At 40.7% G+C, this 20,733-nt stretch overlaps 1 protein-coding gene across 1 annotated transcript in view; it reads right to left on the bottom strand.

Moving 5' to 3' along the window:
* The window catches only part of cwc22 (CWC22 spliceosome associated protein homolog), a 96,409-nt gene that overhangs the window by 32,003 nt on the left and 43,673 nt on the right, over positions 1 to 20,733 (bottom strand). The window contains exons 5-9 of the mRNA XM_073047093.1: positions 19,968 to 20,081; positions 9,224 to 9,460; positions 7,072 to 7,200; positions 4,233 to 4,401; positions 3,978 to 4,031 (exon numbers count right to left, since the gene is read on the bottom strand). Of these exons, the coding sequence (XP_072903194.1) occupies positions 3,978 to 4,031; positions 4,233 to 4,401; positions 7,072 to 7,200; positions 9,224 to 9,460; positions 19,968 to 20,081 (703 nt within the window). The remainder of the gene's footprint in view (positions 1 to 3,977; positions 4,032 to 4,232; positions 4,402 to 7,071; positions 7,201 to 9,223; positions 9,461 to 19,967; positions 20,082 to 20,733) is intronic.

Genomic DNA, 20,733 nt, shown 5'->3' with positions numbered 1-20,733 from the left:
ATGCTTTTTATGCATGCTTTGAAAGGGGGAATAAAATTACACCTGTACGAATCCCCACAGCATTTGGTGATCTCATTGGCCAACATTCTAACATCATTCAAGAAGGTGAACCCTCAGAAGACATCAAGCCCCGACAGTATACATGACAGGGTACTGAAAACTTGTGCTGATCTACGAGCTGGAGCATTGAGAACATCTTCAACTGCTTACTGATGCTGTTAACGGCTCCTATCTGTTTCAAAAGGTCATCAATCATATCAGTACCCAGTAAGACCAGGATGGCAGCATCCATCATCAAGGACCCTCAAAATAAAGAATATGGCCTCGTCTCGTTACTACCATCAGGAGGTGGAACCTGAAGACTCACAATCAACATCTTAAGAAAAGCCTTTTTTTTCCCCCCCTTCTGCCATCAGATTTCTGAATGGTCCATGAACACTACACTGGTATTCTTCTTTTTCATAACTCATTTATTGTAAAATACAGTATTATTTAAATGTACTGTACTGCTGCCATAAAATAACAAATTTCATGAGATATGGCAGTAATAACAACTCCAATTCTGATTCCCTTCAAAGAGGCTCACCCAATCAACCTCTACTAAATCCTGTCTAATTCCTCCAAAGTTTGCTCTACTCCAGTTTACGACCCTAGCTTGTGGACCTATTTTATACTTTCTCATCATCAAAGTACATCCTAACTTCCACATCATTTATTTTCATTGCTTCATTTAAGAGGACCAGAATTGCATCTTTGAATCACGGCCCGTTCTATATACATATATTGGCTCAGGAAACATTTTGGAACATATCAGAATCAGAATCAGACTTTAATCGCCAAGTACCTATGCACATACAAGGAATTTACTTCCGGCAGATGTTGTCTCTCTGCTCATAACAATAATAATGATAAATATAAATGAAAATATAGATTATACATACAGGTAGTGCAATCCAAATAATAGTTAACCGGCAGTTAACTGTTCAGCAAAGTGACCGCAGTAGGGAAAAAACTTCTCCAGTGCCTATTAGTCTTAGTCTGGAGGGATCTGAAGCGCCTACCAGACGGAAGCAGATCAAACAGACCGTGCGCAGGATGGGAGGAGTCCTTTATGATGTTCCCCGCCCTCTTCTTCAACCTGGAAGAGTACAGGTCCACAATAGAGGGCAGGGAGGCTCCACAAATTTCACAAATTCCATCCCATTTAGGCCCTTAACACTCTCACTAATACAACTCTATTATCCTTACAACTATGAGCAATTCCTCAACACAAACACACCTGCTCCTCAAGTTGCCACTGACTATTGGGGGGGGGGGGGGGGGGGAGGAGTCTATAATATATCCCCTCCTCACTTACTTTTACCTCTTCCATACTAGTAGCATCTGTGTTATGAAACAACAAGCTGCAGTCGCACTCTTCTCTCAGCCATGGCTATAACATTCCAATTGTCAGGGCCAATTCATGTTCTGAGTTCATCTGCCTTACCTATTAAATTTCCCATTTCAAAATAAACTCAGTTTTGTAACTGAGTATTCCTTTCCCTGCCTTTACTAAGTCTCTGGATTACTAGAATTGCTTTTGCTGACTTCTGCTTTATTCCACGACTTGCTCCTGTTCAGAATTCTACCCTCTGCCAATTTAATTCAAATCCTCCTGTGCAGCACAAACAAATTTCCCTTCAAGGATATTGGTAGCTCTTGTTGCAAACCATTGCTCTTGTACAGATCAACTGCATGAGGAAGCCTTACAGTTAATTTTTACAGGTTATTGTTTGAAAGGTGTTGTCAAAGCAGCTTTGGCAAGAACTACAGCTCATTTTACAGAAGGTTCATAGTGAAGCCATGGTGTTCTTGCTTTGAAGGAATGAAGTTTAAAGGTGTGGATACAACTGCCTAAGGCAAATGGAGAACATTCCTTCATGTTCCTGACTTATGCCTTGCAGGCTTTGGGGCAAATTTTACGCAGCCTGTCCTTTGGGTCACAACCTGGTTGCGTCACTTGCATTTCTAGTCAATGGTGATCCCTGGAATGATGGTGGGAGAATTCAATGGTGATGTCAGCAGATGTCATGGATAGTTAGATTTTCTTGTATTGGAGATGACAATCTACTGACATACACCTGGCACGAATACAAGTTTATCTGTCAGCCCAAGTCAGGATCTTGCTGCCTGTAAACACACATGCACTTTTTGCTAAGGAACGGTCAAGTACCAAAGAACTAACAGAGTTGAAGTTGAACCAAGATGGAAACTGCAAGATCTGCAAGGTAAATGTTATTAATGAAATATATGCCTATAGAGGAGAGACATTACAAATCAAAATGATAAAATCACTCAAATATATACACCACTAATGGTTAAAAGGATTCAGTAATCTGATGTCCAAAAACCAAACTCAAAATGCACTAAAATGACTTTGTATTTCACTGTTATTGTCAGAATTGCCAACTGTATTTACATCTTCGAGATCTCAGCTTACATTTAAACTAGAGTATCTAATTCTGAATTAGATGCTTTTCCCCTCGTAACACAAATTCAAAAACTTAATCTACAGTAGTTTGAGCTCAAACTCATTTTGATGATAATGATCAGAGATTAAGGGAGCTAGGGCTTTACTCTTTGGAGAGAAGGAGGATGAGAGGAGACATGATAGAGGTGTACAAGATATTAAGAGGAATAGACAGAGCGGACAGCCAGCGCCTCTTCCCCAGGGCACCACTGCTCAGTACAAGAGGACATGGCTTTAAGTTAAGGGGAGGGAAGTTCAAGGGGGATATTAGAGGAAGGTTTTTCACTCAGAGAGTGGTTGGTGCGTGGAATGCACTGCCTGAGTCAGTGGTGGAGTCAGTGGTGGAGACAGACACACTAGTGAAGTTTAAGAGACTACTAGACAAGTATATGGAGGAATTTAAGGTGGGGGGTTATATGGGAGGCAGGGTTTGAGGGTCGGCACAACATTGTGGGCCGAAGGGCCTGTAACGTGCTGTACTATTCTATGTTCTATGTTCATTTTGGTAATCTGAAACCAAATGGAAACTTAAATGGCCTACATTTTCACTGTACATAGTCCCACCCCTGTGGGTTTCAAAAGGTGACCAATTTCTGAGAATCTCCTAAAGTTTCATCTAAGTGAACAACACATCCAATCAAAAAAAAATTAGTAAGGCCCGTGTGTTTCATTCTTGCTGATAACAGAGCCCAAAAGTTCAAATTGTTTTGTTCTTTTGTAAGGATCTGGGTTATATTTGCAAGGCCAGCACTTTATTCACACACTGAATTGAACTGAGGCGTTTGCCAGGCCATTTCAGGGGAGTAATCACAATGGTGCATTTTGAGTCATGTAAACGTTAAGAGTAAGATTTTCTCACTTTCAGGAAACTATGGAACAAAAATGATTCTAATTTTCTAATGACTCAGTCTGTTAAAATTCCATCTTGGGGGATATGAAAACCTGAATTTAAATTCCACAGTGGCCAAGGTGGTATTGGAACGTCTACCTTTGGATTTTCCCTACTAGTCACTGATTTTCTAGCTCAGTAATTCAAAAACCACGCCACTCCCACACAGAGTAAAATCTCATTGATCTATGGACTAAAATTAAAAAAGAATGTTACAGAGCTTGATATGATGGGTACAGGGAAGATGCTTCCCCCGATAGGCATCCAGAATCCAGCCTAGGCAGATGATTTTGATGAACAGCAAACTAGCTCAAGGGTAAGATGGCTTACTAGTCATGCTCACATATAAAAGCTAAACATCCCTGGCTCCAATAATAGGAACTCACCATCATACCAAAAATATCAGAATTATAGTACCTTGGAATTTGTAGAAGAAATTAAAATGTTCAGCTAATTCCCAAAATGTTCAATAACTCCAGCTAACAGCAAATGCAAATCAAGTCCCATTCTACAAGTAAAACTGAACAATTATCCTTACACTGACACTCGCAGGAACAGAAATTTTGAAGCTATACTTACAACGTTCTGATTAACAAGATGACCTACAAACTTGCAGGCTGAAAGGCACAGTTGCTGGAAAGAAAAAAAAGTGTTACATTTTTAGTCAGCAAATGGAAAAAGGTTTGTGGATACTAAAAACCTTTTCTTAAATTTTTCGATATTTTCGGCACAGACTAGAAGGGCCGAGATGGCCTGTTTACGTGCTGTAATTGTTATACATTATATTTTATATATGATATTCAACTGGTACCTCTAACAAAAATACCTGCTCACCTTATCATTTCTGCGATAACCTTTGCGAAAGTTCAAAATCAATCTTTTGAGAATCAGCTCCCCAATTTGAGGAAACTTAGAATTTATGATTGCCACAACAGCAGCATAAACATGTGTAAATATAGGAGAGGCCGTCTGTGCCTGTATAATATATCTTGAAATCAATCCCCTGTATGAAAAGAACACAGAGATGAGTACTGGAAAGCAATATATATTATAAAAGGTTTATTTTTTTTAACACATTTTCAAATATTTAGAAAACAGAACCTCAGTACCTTTAAAGTGTTGAGATTTAAACTTAATTTGAAATATTACTGAATTTAAGAATTTCCCTCTCATTTCCTGTTATCCATACTAATACTCCAACTGAGCAAACCAGTTTGGTAACAATCACAATAAATCTAAATACACAACATGTATAAATCTTACATATGCTTATTTATAAACAATAAAGCATTGGTTTTTATTTAAGAATGTGAAAGTAGTGGTTACATTTTTAAGCTTGGGATATATTTTCTACAAATGCCAAATAAAGGTCCAGGGTTTTCTTATAAGTGCTAGCGCTTCAACATGGAATTGTTAACATTTTCTCACCCTCACTCTTCCTTAGCATTGTGCCAGTAAGGGAATCTCAAGTGCAATAATGAAAATTCTAAATGTGCTTGTGATTTGATGACTGTTCACACATGGAGTTAAGAGGCAGCGTGCTAACTGTAACATAGCTTATCATGTCAGACCTGATGCAGGTTCAATAACTCCACTCACTTTCATGGAGAGGAAATGCTGCAAGGTAGAGCAGTAACAAATTTCCTTTTAAAACTGCAAAGAGGAGAAAATCTGCAGACACTGGAAATTCAAGCAACACACACAAAATGCCAGGCAGCATCTATGGAAAAGAATATAGTTGAATTTTGGGCCGAAAATCTTCATCAGGACTGGAGAAAAAAGATATGAGAAGTCTGTGTAAGATGGGGAGGGGAAGCAGAGTGGAAGAAATAGAAGGTAGTAGGTGATAGGTGAAACGGGAGGGGGGAGGGGTGAAATAGAGCTGAAAAGTCGATTGCTGAAAGAGATAAAGGTTGGGGGCGGAATCTGACAGGAGTGAACAGAAGACCAGGGGAAAAAGGGAAGGAGGAGCACCACAGGGAGATGATGAGTAGGTAAGGAGGTAAGATGAGGAAGGGAAATGAGAATGGTTAATGGTTTGGGAGGGAGGGAGGGGATATTACCAGAAGTTCAAGAAATTGATTTCATGTCATCAGGTTGGAGACTACCCAGACGGAATAGCAGGTGTTGCTCCTCCAACCTGACTGAGGCCTCATCATGGCAGCAGAGGCAGCCATGGACTGACATCTTGGAATGGGAGGTAGAACTAAAATTGGTGGCAACTGGGAGATCCTGTTTTTTCTGGTGGAGAGAGCATAGGTGCTTATCAAAGTGGTGTCCCAATCTACCTTGGGTCTCACCGATATACAGGAGACCACACCGAGAACACCAGACACAGTATATGACCCCAACAGACAAGTGTTACCTCACCTGGAAGGACTGTTTGGGGCCCTGAATGGCAGTGATGGAGGTGGTATAGGGGCATTGTAGTACTTGTTCTGGTTGAAAGGATAAGTGCCAGGAGGGAGATTAGTGGAGGGGGACAAATGGATAAGGGAGTCGCGTTGGGAGTGATTCCAGTGGAAAGCAAAAAGTGTGGGGGGGGGGGAGAGAAGAGATTTGCTTGGTGGTGGGATCCTGTTGGAGATGGCAGAAACTACAGAGAATTATGTGCTGGATGGGGGGTGGTAGGTGAGGACAATAGAAATCCTATCCTTGGTGGGGTAGTGGGAGGATGGTGTGAGGGCAGGTGTGTAAAATGGAAGAGATGCGAGTGACTGCAGTGTTAATGGTGAGAAAGGGAAGCCCCTTTCTTTGAAGGAGGACATACCCCTAGTTTTGGAATAAAAACCTTCATCTTGAGAGCTGATGCAACAAAGACAGAGGAATTGAGAGAAGAGGATGGCTTTTTTTTTAACAAATAACAGGTTGGGAAGAGGTATAGTCCAGGTAGCTGTGAGAATCAGTGGGTTTATAAAAGATATCAGTAGATAAGCTGTCTCCAGAGATAAAGACAGAGAGATTGAGAAAGGGGAGGGAAGTGTCAGAAATGGATCAGGCAAATTTGAGGGTAGGGTGCAAGTTGCATGTAAAGTTGATAGATAGATAGATAGATACTTTATTCATCCCCATGGGGAAATTCAACTTTTTTTCCAATGTCCCATACACTTGTTGTAGCAAAACTAATTACATACAATACTTAACTCAGTAAAAAAATATGATATGCATCTAAATCACCGTCTCAAAAAGCATTAATAATAGCTTTTAAAAAGTTCTTAAGTCCTGGCGGTAGAATTGTAAAGCCTAGGAAACTGAGTCAACAATGGATTTTATTAATCCTGCAGTTTGATTTTTCCAAAGGATAGTCTTCGCCCAAATAATAGCTGTGAATGCCATTGTTACTGTCATAATGGGGAATGGCTTAACCCACTGCCAAAGCATTACAGCATTCCCATATGATGTTGTTTAGATGATACAACAGCCATGCACCACACTGGGTCTCACTTAAACCAGTGTGGTGGATAAAGTAGTATTCAGGCCATACCCTTCAATTAAGAGGAGACTGAGAAGAGGGGAATCATTGAATACAGGTGGTAAGTATTTTTCTGGAACTGCAGGCAAATGTTTGCAGTTATGTAAAACAATAACGACACTAAATCTATGAGCTACAAACACTTAACAAAGCACAAAAAATTGCTCAGGATGCAGACATATGAAGTGCACACATACATACCTTCCCCGAACAATATTTTCTTGAAGAAGTTCATGAATAATATTAGCTATGTTTGAGACATTCACTTTGTTGATGAGACCATTAATTGACTTCTTTAAAGCTTCCCAACTCATTCGCTGATAGGCCAAACTACAGCAAAAAGACAAAAGTTCTATCAGCACAGAAACAGACCTCAGTGCATTAAAAGGAAAAGAAAAATAACAGGCATTGAAAAAGGGAAACAAAAGCAACTTCTAAATTATTTGAACTTAGAAAAACAAAAGTTCCACAAAGTTAGTAGCTTTGGAGGTGGGAGTGGTGAGAGAAGAGAAAACCAGAGGTTAAAGGACATTACAAAGGGAACCAAAAACTTTTACTTTTAATAAATTTAAACTGGATAACCTAACATCAAACAGACAGCTATGAAATGGAACCAGTGATATGGATGAATTAGTAAATCTGGCACTTACTGTTAGCACATGGATTGTGAATGTCTGATTTTCAAATGATTTCACAATAAAGAAAATCTGAAGGTGTTGATCACTAGGTCAGGAAATAGTTAGGTTTTAAAAGGAAACAGAAAATATGTAGACAATACAAGTCAAGGACAATTGATCAAAAAGATCCTTTCTGGTGGTCCAATCAATGTATTTTCCACATGCAAATAAGCAATAAATTTGCTTATTTTGATGGTTTTCTGCTCATCTTTCCCTTTTTTTGCCTCATCTCACCCTCCAAAATTCAAGACTTGGTATTTCCACCCTTTCTCTTTGTAGCAACATGTTTACCCTGAACTCGCCGAATTTCCTCCTTAAATGCCTCCGGTTGTTTTGAGAGAGATTGATCTTCTAACCTATTCTTGTTCAATCATTTCACAGTTCAGTACCACTAGTTTTCTTCCAGTTTGATTCATAGCAAAGCTAAATTTTCTATTATGATCATTACCTTAAAACTGCCCTCCAATTAATATTCTTTCTATCTTCTAGGTGCCAAGCCAAACTCAGAATTACCCACTATCTTGTTCAGTTCGCTAAATATTGGTAATGAAAGTCTCGTGCTTTGTAAATACTTAATGTATCTCATTTAGCATTGGCATAATTCTAATCCGATTACTACTCTGCTGTTTTTGCCATTGACAAAATGCGAAAACTCATTTATGCTTCTGTCTCAAGCAGTATGTTTGGAAGTCTGCGGTGTGCTCCCAATAGTTGTTCCTCACTAATTTATCCTCCTTTCCTGTGACCATGACCATTTTAACTAAAACTACCAATCTACAGACTCCTAGTCATTTTACTTCTATCCACAACCCACCTCAGTAGTACTAGCGCCATATTCTCCAGAAGCAATCCCAAAGACTCAAGTCATCCCAAATGCATCATCTCAGTAGTCATGAATTCAAGTGAACACTCATGAACTTCCTGACATTAAAGTAATCTGGAAATTATTTCCTTTAAAATCAAATTAAAAATCCATGGGTTAAATGAAATCAACAAGGGTTGGAAACCAGCTTCTGGACAAAGAAGAACAAGCTTTTTCAGGCTGAAGGAAAGTGTGCAATGGTAATCACCAAGGATTCATACTAAAACCACAGCTTTTCTTGAAGTCTACTAATGAGATGGATGAATAAGACAGCACTTCACAACCAACTGGTTAGCTGAACCAACTGCTGTAGAAAATGAGGACTTTTGTGGCAAATTTCCCATGTATAGTGAAATGCAATTGTAAGTAGGAGATGAAATTATGCATTTGGAAGGATGAATGTAGGGCGATATACAAACTTAAATCGAAAGGGTATATTGCTAAAGGACATGCAGAAAAAAAAGAGAGCTGAAGATATGCAAACCCAAATTCTAAGGTGTCAAAGCAGGTCAAGAGCATGACTGCAGCACACAGGATCATATGCTCCCTTGGTTGGTGTTATAAGGCAACATAATGGCAGCTCTTAAAGAAGAACTGTTCTTGATAGAAGTGTTGAGAACCAGAAAACAAAGAACAAAATTTTGGGAAAAGAAAGAGCTGGATTGATAAAAAGAAAAAGGTTTCCATATTGACAGAAATCATAAATTAAAATCAGGGTTAAAAAAAAATCAGAGATACACTATTTGGAATACTATATTTACTCACTACTTTAGTTATGCAAATTAGAAACCGATTTTAACAACTTTCATCTTACCTGCTTTTGTCTGCAATTTGTTCTTGCATCATTCTTAGCCTTGCTGGAGGAATGTATGCCCCACCTGTCCGTGTTAGAATAGGATCCAATTCTGCCTTTTTCTTTTTCGATGGGGGCTCATTGGAACTTTGAGTGACATCATCTTCCTGATTCCTTGTTATAGGTGATGGTGATTTTGTCCTCTTCTTGTGATCTGATTCACGATCTACGTTTGTGTGTCTCTCTTTGTCTCTATTTCTAAAATGAAAATATCTATTTTTTTAAGAAGTCCATACAAAATATATGGTAAACAATCTCAAAATTTGGCAGGTCATTTATTACATCCACAAAACGTATATTACTGTCAAATTTGTTATGAAAATTTCAAACATTTTCATTTACAAACACCCAACAACATCACATTTGTAAACTGTCCACGGAAGTATCTTGTTTTAAATGTGAACTGGATTGAGAAAAGGCAATTTTGCCCACTGATCCTACTCTATGAAAACAAATCCAACTTGATCCACCCCTTTGCTCTTTCCCCAAAGCTCTGATGTTGGTTTCCCTTCATGTATTTATCCTATTTCCCTCTGAAAGTCATACAATCTTTCATTTGTCTCAGTGTAACTGAAATCACTTACGTATTTCTCTGAATTATTTCTAGTGACTGTGATAAAATTCTCCTTGTTGTATTCGTGTTTTCATGCAATTTTGCATGTCCCATTTCTTCAAGCATGCACAACTCCAACCACCTGCACATCCTTGACCCACTGCAATTTGCCTACCATCATAACACATCCAAAGTTACCTTTCCCCTGGCCCAACCTTCATCTCAGGAACATATGGATAGTAAAGACAACTACAGTTGACTAGTGTTTATTTACTACAACTCCACATTCCATATTCCAAGCAAACTCATCACAAAACCAAGACCTGGGACTCAATAGCTCCCTTTACAACTAATCAAAAGACTTGATAAAGCATCCAATGTAACGAATGACCCGTTCCATCCTGAATATTCTCCCTCCCCTCCTCCACACTTCAAGCAGAATATACAAAAGCCTGAAAGCAAATACAGATCGACCTTCTATAATCTGGCACCATTGGGACCTGAGGAGTGCCGGATTAGTGAAAATGCCGAACTACAGAAGGATCACATTAAGCAATAGCTAACTGCCTCATCATACCTTTAAAATATCATGTAAATCAGTACAAGTTAGATAATAATGAAACAAATATTAAATGAGTAGCAAGTGAAATTTTAATAAAGTAATATACTGTACAGGCACAGATAAAATAAAGGGTACAGATAAATGTACAGGAATTAACTTATACAGAACAGTTGAGCACTTGGGCTTCTAAAGTGAGACGTTTAATATACCTTCAGGCAAAGTTACATGTCTGCAAGTGTGGGGCTGTCAGGATCATCAACATCTTCATCTTGAAAAATGAGTGAAGCATCAGGAAGTGGTGCTAAAACTGACACAACAGTTTCTTCAAAAACTGTTGATGTTGGTGGCAGCACATCTGGGTGAGCAGAAGCAGAAGCCGGAGAAAGGATGTCTTCTATACGCCACATTTCATGTGACCGCCAGGCAGCCAGGGATTTGGCGCTGCGCTCTTCCCTCTTCATTTGCAGTTACTGAGGGAATCCTCATTAGTTTGTTTTCCTCCGCTTAGTAATATACTTAAATTCAGTGGGTCGCCACGCCTGATCTGAGGTCATAGGCGACGCTGGAGGGCAGTGCGTGACTGCCAGCAGGCGGGCGAGAAGACGGACCGACCCAGCATGCGCCAGCTCCCCTGCCGCTGGTGGGTGAGACAGGCGGGTGTCGGGTGGCCGCGCCTCACGCAAATGATATTGATAAATGCAGGAAAATAAGCAGGAATCACCTGTCTGTGCTTACAAGAGTGCGTCAACACGTGAACAGATCTAGCGCAAACAAAATAATGTGCAGCACATTGGTACGGTGGCCCGGGAAACTTGAAATTACAGTCATGCAGAAAATTTGAAATCAGTACCGGATTATCGAAGGAACCGGATGACAGTTAGTCGGATCAGTGAAGGTCGACTGTACCACTAAGCTCAAGGACGGTTTCTCTCCTGCTTTTATGATGAAAGGCTTCTCTGGAATGATCAGATGAACTCTCGACCTCACAATCTACCTCATTATGGCCTTGTATCTCAATGTCTGCTTGTACTACCCTTCTGTAACTGAATAATTTATTGTTTCTCTTTACTACCTCAATGCATGAACATTGGTGTGATTTGCTCGATTATTGCAACCTGAAAAAGCATATTTGTGTTATTATTAAACTTTGTAATATTACAAAAGAGCATTTGTCAAAATAATATAGAAACATAGAAAATAGGTGCAGGAGTAAGCCATTCGGCCCTTCGAGCCTGCACCGCCATTCACTATGATCATGGCTGATCATCCAACTCAGAACCCTGTACCTGCTTTCTCTCCATACCCCCTGATCCCTTTAGCCACAAGGGCCATATCTAACTTCCTCTTAAATATAGCCAATGAACCGGCCTCAACTGTTTCCTGTGGCAGAGAATTCCACAGATTCACCACTCTCTGTGTAAAGAAGAGTATTATTATTATTGAATATTGAAGTATTTAAATATTGAAGTAGAATGTGGACTGCATGCTATCCTTAAGTGCAACAGACATTTCTGCAAAACCAAATGTTCTCTGTACCTCAGTTCATGTGGCAATAATAAACCAATTCAAGTCACTTTTATTGTCATTTCGACCATAACTGCTGGTACAGTAATAGTAAAAATGAGAATGTTTTTCAGGACCATGGTGTTACATGACACAGTACAAAAACTAGACTGAACTACGTAAAAAAAACAACACAGAGAAAGCTATACTAGACTACAGATCCACACAGACTGCGTAAAGTGCACAAGAACAATGCAGGCATTACAATAAATAATAAACAGGACAATAGGGCAAGGTGTCAGTCCAGGCTCTGGGTACTGAAGAGTCTGATAGCTTGGGGGAAGAAGTCTGGGTCATGAGAGCCCAAATGCTTTGGAGCCTTTTCCCAGATGGCAGGAGGGAGAAGAAATTGTATGAGGGGTGCATGGGGTCCTTCATAATGCTGTTTCCTTTGCAGATACAGCGTGTAGTGTAAATGTCCGTGATGGCGGGAAGAGAGACCCTGATGATCTTCTCAGCTGACCTCACTAACCGCTGCAGGGTCTTGCGATCCGAGATGGTGCAATTTCCAAACCAGGCAGTGATGCAGCTGCTCAGGATGCTCTCAATACAACCCCTGTAGAATGATGATGAGGATGGGGGGTGGAAGATGGACTTTCCTCAGCCTTCACAGAAAGTCGAGACGCTGCTGGGCTTTCTTTGCTATGGAGCTGGTGTTGAGGGACCAGGTGAGATTCTCCGCCAGGTGAGCACCAAGAAATTTGGTGCTCTTTATGATCTCTAACAAGGAGCCGTCGATGTTCAGCGGGGAGTGGTCGCTCCATGCCCTCCTAAAGTCAACAACCTTCTCTTTTGTTCACATTAAGTGACAGGTTGTTGGCTCTGCACCAGTACGTTGGCTGCTGCACCTTCTTACTGTAAGCTGACTCATCATTCTTGCTGATGAGGCCCACCACGGTTGTGTCATCTGCGAACTTGATGATATGGTTCGAGCCGTGTGTTGCAGCACAGTCATGGGTCAGCAGAGTGAACAGCAGTGGACTCAGCACACAGCCCTGAGGGGCCCCCGTGCTTAGTGTGATGGTGTTGGAGATGCTGCTCCCGATCCGGACTGACTGAGGTCTCCCAAATTTGCTAATGTTATTCACATAATATCCTAGCCAAATGGCAAACTTCTACTGCAAATCAAATGGACTGAGAGATTAATACTAACCCATATAACCTATTCATCCATTTGTCCGTGAACAAAATATTCCAAACCAATACACATGAAGATGAACTGCCTTGAGTATCTTGAGACTTGTTATTTCAAAATAATTAAGTCTAAAGTACTTATGAAAAAATGACCTTTAGTACTAAATCAGCTGTGCAAGCTTTTAAATTCCTGACATAAAATTCTGCATAAAGAAAACACGTCTTTCAAAGGTGCAAGGGGGCACATATTAATTGCATGAACATTGAAATGAAATGTTTTGCTTCAGTAATCTGCTAGAAACCTATACAACTTACCAGAAAAGACTCAGCTGAACTTTCCAAGGACCATAAGACATTGGAGCAGAATTATGTCATTCAGCCCATCGAATCTGCTCCACTATTCCATCATGGCCGACCTTTTAAACTGTCTCAACCCCATTCTGTTCCCTTTTCCCCGGAACCTTTGAAGCCCTGACTAAACAAGAATCAATCAAACTCCTTTAAATATTCTCAATGACCTGGCCTTTACAGCCATCCATGACAATGAATTCCACAGATTCACCACCCTCTGGCAGAAGAAATTCCTCATCTCTATTCCAAGGCTGTGTCCTCTGGTCATAGACTCAACCACAGGAAACATCCTCGCCGCATTAACTCTATCTACACCTTTCAATATCTAATAGGTTTCAATGCGATCACTCTCATTCTTCTAAATTCCAGTGAGTACAGGCCCAGAGCAATCAAACTCTCCTCTTAACTCTTTCATTCCTGGAATCATTCTCATGAACCTGCTCTAAAGCCTCTCCAATGTCAACATATCTCTTTGATAAGGAGCCTAAAACTGCTCACAATACTCCAAGTGCAGTCTGACTAATGTCTTATAAAGCCTCAGCTTCACATCCTTGTTCTTATATTCTAGTCCTGTCAAAATGAATGCCAACATTGTATTTATATTCCTTATCACCAACTCAACCTGCAAGTTAACCTTCAGGCAGTCCTGCACAGGAACTTCCAAGTCTCTTTGCACGTCTGCTTTTTGAAACTTCTCATTTGGAAAATATTTACATCTTTATTCTTTCTACCGAAGTGCATGGACATACACTTCACTACTCCATATTACATCTACAATTTCTTTGCCCAATCAGTCTAGTTACTTCTGCAAACTCCTTACTTCCTCAACACTACCTGACACTCCATCTTTGTACTGTCTGCAAACTTGGTCACAACTCAATCAATCTGTCATCCAAATTGCAGACATATAATGTGTAACGAAGCAGTCTTTATACCAACACATGAAGAACACCACTAGCCCTGGAAGCCAACCAGAATAACCCTTTATTCTCACTCTTTGCCTCCTGCCAGTCAGCCAATCTTTTATCCATTCTGTATCTTCCCTGTAATACCATGCAAATATATTATTAAGCAGCCTCATGTGTGGTACCTTGTCAAAGGCCTTCTGAAAATCCAAGCAACAACATCCTCTGACTCTCATCTACCCTGCCTGTTATTTCCTCAAAGAATTCCAACAGATTTGTCAGGCAAGATTTCCCTTTAAGGAAACTGTGCTGACTTTGGCCTACTTTATCATGTGACCCCAAGCACCCCAAAACTTCATCCTTAATAATATACTCTAACATCTTCCCAACCTTTGAAGTCAGGCTAACCTACAATTTCCTTTCTGCTTAAATCTTGCCTCCCTCCCCTCGTATAGAGTGGAATGACATTTACAATTTACAGAATCTACTGATTGTTGAAAGATCATTACTAATGCCTCCACAATCTCTTCACCTACCTCTTTCAGAACCCTCGGGTTTAGTCCATCGGGTCCAGGTGACTTATCACCCATTTGACCTTTCAGCTTCCTAAACATCTTCTCCCCAGTACTATCAACTATATTTCTTCTGCCCTCTGACACTCCTGAGTTTCTGGCATACTGCTAACATTTTCTGCAGTGAAGACTGACTGAAAATACTTAAGTTTGCCTGCGTTTCTTTGTCCCTCATTGCTACCTCTCCAGCATCATTTTACAGTCGTCTGATATCCACTCTATTTTATTTTTTAATATTTCTGAAAAAACCTTCTTATTGGCTAGCTCAGCTTAATATTTCATCTTTTCTCTCCTTAATATATATTTTTAGTTGCCTTCTGTTGGGTATTTTTAAAGCTTCCCAACCCTCTAACTTCCCACTAATTTTTGCTATATTATATGCCCTCTCTTTTTCTTTTATGCTGTTATTAACTTCCCTTGCCTCTTCCTCCCTTGAGAATACTTCTTCATTTTTGGGATGTATCTGTTGTGCGCCTTCCAAATTGACACCAGAATCATCAGCCATTGATGTTCTGTCGTCATCCCTGCAAGTGTCCCCTTCCAATCAACTTTGGTCAGCTCGTCTCTCATGCTCTGTAATTCCATTGTAATGCTGGTACATCTGACTTTAGCTTCTCCCTCTAAAACTACATGCTGAATTCTATATTATGATCACTGAGTCCTAAGGGTTCCTTTACCTTAAGCTCCTTAATCAAATCTGGGTCATCACACAACTCCCAATCCAGAATTTCCTTTCCCTAGTAGGCTTAGCCACAAATGGCTCTCAAAAGCTATCGCATAGGCATTCTACAAAATTCCCCTTTTGGGATCAGTACCAACCAATTTTCCCAACCTACCAGCATGTTGAAACCCCCCATGTCTGTTGTAAAATTCACCATCATATTTGCCTTTTATCTCCTGTTGTAATTTATATCCCATATCCTGGCTCCCGTTCAGAGGTCTGTGTATAACTCACCATTAGGGTCTTTTTACCCTTGCAGTTTCTAACTCTATCTACAAAGATTCTACATCTTCTGATTCTACGTAACCTCTAATGATTTCATTTCATTTTTTACCAACAGAAATAGCCCTCCCTCTCTTGCCTACCTGCCTTTTGATACAATGTGTATCCTTCGGTGTTAAGCTCTCAACTATGATTTTCAGCCACAACTCAGTGATATTCACAATGTCATATCTGCCAATTTCACTACAACACCATCGACCCTATTCTGCATAGTGCATGCATTCAAGTATAACACCTTCAGTCCTGTACTCATCAGCCTTTTCAATTTTGCCCCCATGTTAAACTTCAACTCATCCCACTGATTGCAATTTTGCCCTATCATGTGCATATCCTTTCTTACCGTCTCACTACATTAGTGGTCACCAACCTTTTTAAGCCCAAGATCCCCTACCTCGGTCTTAGTGAAAGGCAAGATCAACCTATTAAATTGATTAGTCACACGCATGCACACCAGGCAGAAAAGACCGGAAGTAGAAAAAAATGTATGTACACCAGGAATCACCAACCTTTTTTGCATTGCAGACCGGTTTAGTATTGACAATATTGTTACGGACCGGCCAACATGGCGGGGGGGGTGTTAAACATGACTGGAATACAGCAATACTCGAAGCAGGTTCCTTATGTCTAGTCTATTCTGCAACTTAGCTTACGTGGCTCTCAGCACTTAGCTTCTGTCCCGCTTGCTTACATTTTATTCTCTAAAAATATTCAGTGGGTTTGTCTTTAAGTGCAGGGTGCTTGGACTCAAGGTATCGAAGCAGTTTTGAGGACTTCATTGCCTCATTAGACAGCTTCCGGGCCTGAACTCCAGCCACCCGCCTGCCCACCGCCTTGGCCAGGTGCGGCTGGTCATGGGTGGGGTGAGAGGACACAGAAAGGGCCAGAGGTCCCCGTGCTGGGGCCGCGGCAGTCGCAGTCCGGAGAGAGCGACCGACCGAGCGAGGAGTGCGACAGGGCACACGCCCACCCCCCTTGTAGGATCTATTGGCCGACAAAAGTTTGGCTCGAAGGATGACTTTCAGATCATCGCAGCGAGGTAGCTGCTCTGCTACTTACGAAACCCTGAGCCCAAATTAGGTTGTCTGCGATTATTTTAGCACCGGTTTCCCCACGAACATTCCATGTGCTGAACAGGTTTAGAGGTGGCTCCCATCTGTCCGCGCTCCAGGCCAGTAGCAACGGCACTTCCTGCCGGCCGTACAAGGCAGCCGTGGTACCCGAGGCCAACTAGTGATCCCTGGCGTGAGGGTATCACTACGTTTAGGTGACTGATGGCCTCGTGTGGGTAATGTCCTCGCATGCGTTCAAGTTCAACAGTGGGTGTGACAGGGAATGAGGAAAGGTGCAGCTGACTCATATTGTTTCAAATCGCTAAATTATATTGTTTCTTTGCGGCCCGGTGATTGGGGACCACTGAAGTACACTGTGTAGTGCGTGGCGGGGGAGCTACACACATGCGCACTGGGCAGAAAGAACGGAACTAAAACCCCCGCGACCCGGAAACAATCTCTCAACAGTATTTGTGTATTTATTTTTCTTTTTTTTCGGGATCTACTGGGAAAGTCTCAAAGATCGACCAGTCGATGACAATCAACAGGTTGGCGACCACTACACTACATAATGCATCTATTTATATTTCTCCACTGCACCATCCTCAGCCCTATCACACTGGTTCCCACCTCCCTGCCAAATTAGTTGGAACCCTCCCCAACAGCTCAAGTGAACCTGCCCACAAGGATATTAGTCTCCATTTAAGCTCAGGTGTAACCCTTCCTTTTTGTACAGGTCATACCTTCCCCCAGAAGAGATCCCAATGATCCAAAAATCTGAAACCCTGCCTTCTGCACCACTCATTCATCTGTACTATCATCCTATTCTTGGATGTCCTATTCTTCAGCCTCTTCCCTAACTCCCAACTCTCTCTGCACAGGACCTCTTCCCTCTTTCTAATCATATCATTGGTGCTAATGCGCACTACAACCTCCAGTTGTTCACCCTCCCTCCTGAGAATCTCCTGCAGCTGTTTTGAGACATCCTCAATCCTAGCAGTTGGGAAGCAACACACCATCCTGGTTTCTCTTTTACAGCCACAGAATCTCACGTCTGTCCTCCTAACAATCGAGTCTCCTATTACTACCGCTCTACCTGACTTTACCCTTCCCTGCTGAGCCTCAGAGCTGGCCACATTGCCACTAGCCTGGCTACTGCTTCTGTCCTTGATAGATCATTCTGCCCCATCAGTATCCAAACAGGGTATACTTGTTGCTGAGCAGAATAGCCACAGAGGAATCCTGCACTGACTGCTCACTCCCCTTATTTCTCCTGGTTATCACCCATCTACTGTCTGAAGTCTGCACTCTAGGTGTGATCACCACAGTAAAAGTCTCATTTATGAGGTTTTCAGCCTCCCTGATAATCCTGAGTACATCCACTCCTGCTCCAGTTCCTTGACCTTGTCAATTAGGATCTGAAGGTGTGTGCACTTCCTGCAGATGTAGTCACCATGAAGACAACATGTAGACATCAGATGGCCAGTCCACTTACAGCTGACTCCTTTTTATTGGCCTCTACTGTGCCTAAGAGATCATTATGATTGCAGCCTGCTGAAAAGATCCAAAAGGCCCCAAGCTCATTTTAAACCTCATGCTGTCTCACCAATGAACGACTTCTTGCAATGATTGCAGCACATCATTAAAAAAAAAGTTGATATACTCTTGATTGAAGGACATTTGATTGTAAATCTATTTTCAGGTATCTTAAAGATTAAATTTGCAGGATGGATTGAAAACTGTATTCACTATTAAAAATCATAGGATAGAATCATATAGAATAAATGGCGATTGGTTTTTTAAAACTCTCTCATGCACTTTGTTTCAGAATATTATGCAATTCACATACAGGTGTCCCCCGCTTTACGGAAGTTCACTTTTATGAAAGACCTACATTAGTACCTGTTTTCGCTAACCGAAAGAAATCCGAAGAGGATTTTCACTTTTACGAGAAAAGGAGCCCATTTTAAACGTGTTTACCCCAAGAAAGACTACTATGATCGTGAAGCCTTGCACGGGCAGGTGTGTGTGCATACATGTACGTGCCAGTCTTTTTCTACAAATTGGTTTTGACTAAATCTTCCCTATTCTAGTAAGTGAAACTACACTGTACATACATTATTTCTACTTTATATAGACTGTGTATCATATAATTCCTGCTTTTACACAGTTGGATGTGGAGCATATACACAATGAGGTAGCACTGTTCTGGAATTAACTAATATTTAAGCAATTGGAGCAGTCACATTGGATATATTACTTTACCTTCTACTGGATATCCTTGAACAAATTTCTCCAATTTTATTAAGACCAAATGCTATCTGAGAGGGAGGATGAAGCAGTGAGGACTTCAAATCTTTAATCCTGAGACATTAAAAACAGACTTGCATGCAAATACAGCTTCAATGAGCAATGCTCAAATTGAACAAGATACAAACACTTAAACTAAAATAAATATTACCCATAAGCAGTAAATGTTTGGGAAGCACAAGAATTATGGGTAGAGGTTAATTGAAACATCTGCAAAATTACAGATAGCTCCAATGCTGTCAAACCAGGATATGGGTAAGAATGTAGAAGGGGAGAGAAGCTAACTATAGTTGAACCACAAACTCCGAACATTCGACAGTTTCATAATTGGAATAGCCAATTGTGACGATATGGCCAAGGGCAAGAGAACTGGTTGATCTGTCAATACAGTACAACTCTGACAAACTACTACCCACTGCTTGGAAATCCTGATCATTCTGTGACACAACAAATACTCCCAAAGATTCAGTTTCCTGAACTCAGCAACCACTGGGAAGCTTATATTACGGCATAACAACTTAAAAGTGAATTCAAAATGTGTTAGGGTTGAAATTGGAAAAAAATATCCAATTGTACAAAAAATATGCTAGTCTAGGACCATCAAAATCTTGAGAGTGCAACATTAATATGATGTTACTGAATGTAAGCTACCAGTGAACTGCAGGAACAAATGTTACAGAATGAAAATTGCAAAAGTAAATACCTAGACTGTAAATTTTTATCATTATATCTGCCATTGCTGGATACTCTTCTGTCACAAGCATTCCTGCCTGTATCTCTAGGGGATCTAGAGCGCGACCTTTCACGACCTTTATGCCTGTAAAAGAAAAACAGATTAAACACATTTTCTGATAGCTATAGAAAAGAGTCCTTGACCTCAACTACTTTCAATTGCCTGGCATACAGGATTTCAGACAAACTTGTCGTTATGACCACATACACTTATCACTGAGTTCACTGCTCCATTTTCATCAAAAGTTTCTAACTTGCAGGAAAATTAAGCCAACAAAGTGAACTGTTCCACTCAGGATGAAAACTTGGATCTCTGGAGCAGTGGCAGCTAGTGTTGTTACTTTGCCAACTCAAGGAAAAACCCTCAACTTCATTTAACCAAATTTACGACCAATACTTACCATATATGTCTCATCTAATGATACTAAGCAATAGAGTTAAAAAAAACTTTAAATATATTTTAATCAGAGAACTTCTTTAACAACAAGAAAAATCAGCAAGCCAAATAAATGTTTTATACAAGAGAAAGCACTTGCACGATTTCTTCAAGGGACAAGAAATCAATTTTTATGGAACCAGAGGAAATAGCGGAGGTACTTAATGAATGCTTTGCTTCAGTTTTCACTACGGAAAAGGATCTTGGCGATTGCAGGGATGACTTGCAGTGGACTGAAAAGCTTGAGAATGTAGATATTAAGAAAGAGGATGTGCTGGAGCTTTTGGAAAGCATCAAGTTG

This window comes from Hemitrygon akajei, chromosome 5, assembly GCF_048418815.1.
Source record: "Hemitrygon akajei chromosome 5, sHemAka1.3, whole genome shotgun sequence".
Classification (NCBI taxonomy): domain Eukaryota; kingdom Metazoa; phylum Chordata; class Chondrichthyes; order Myliobatiformes; family Dasyatidae; genus Hemitrygon; species Hemitrygon akajei.
Note: the sequence above shows the minus strand (reverse complement) of the source record. Positions and strands in the feature narration are given on the sequence as shown.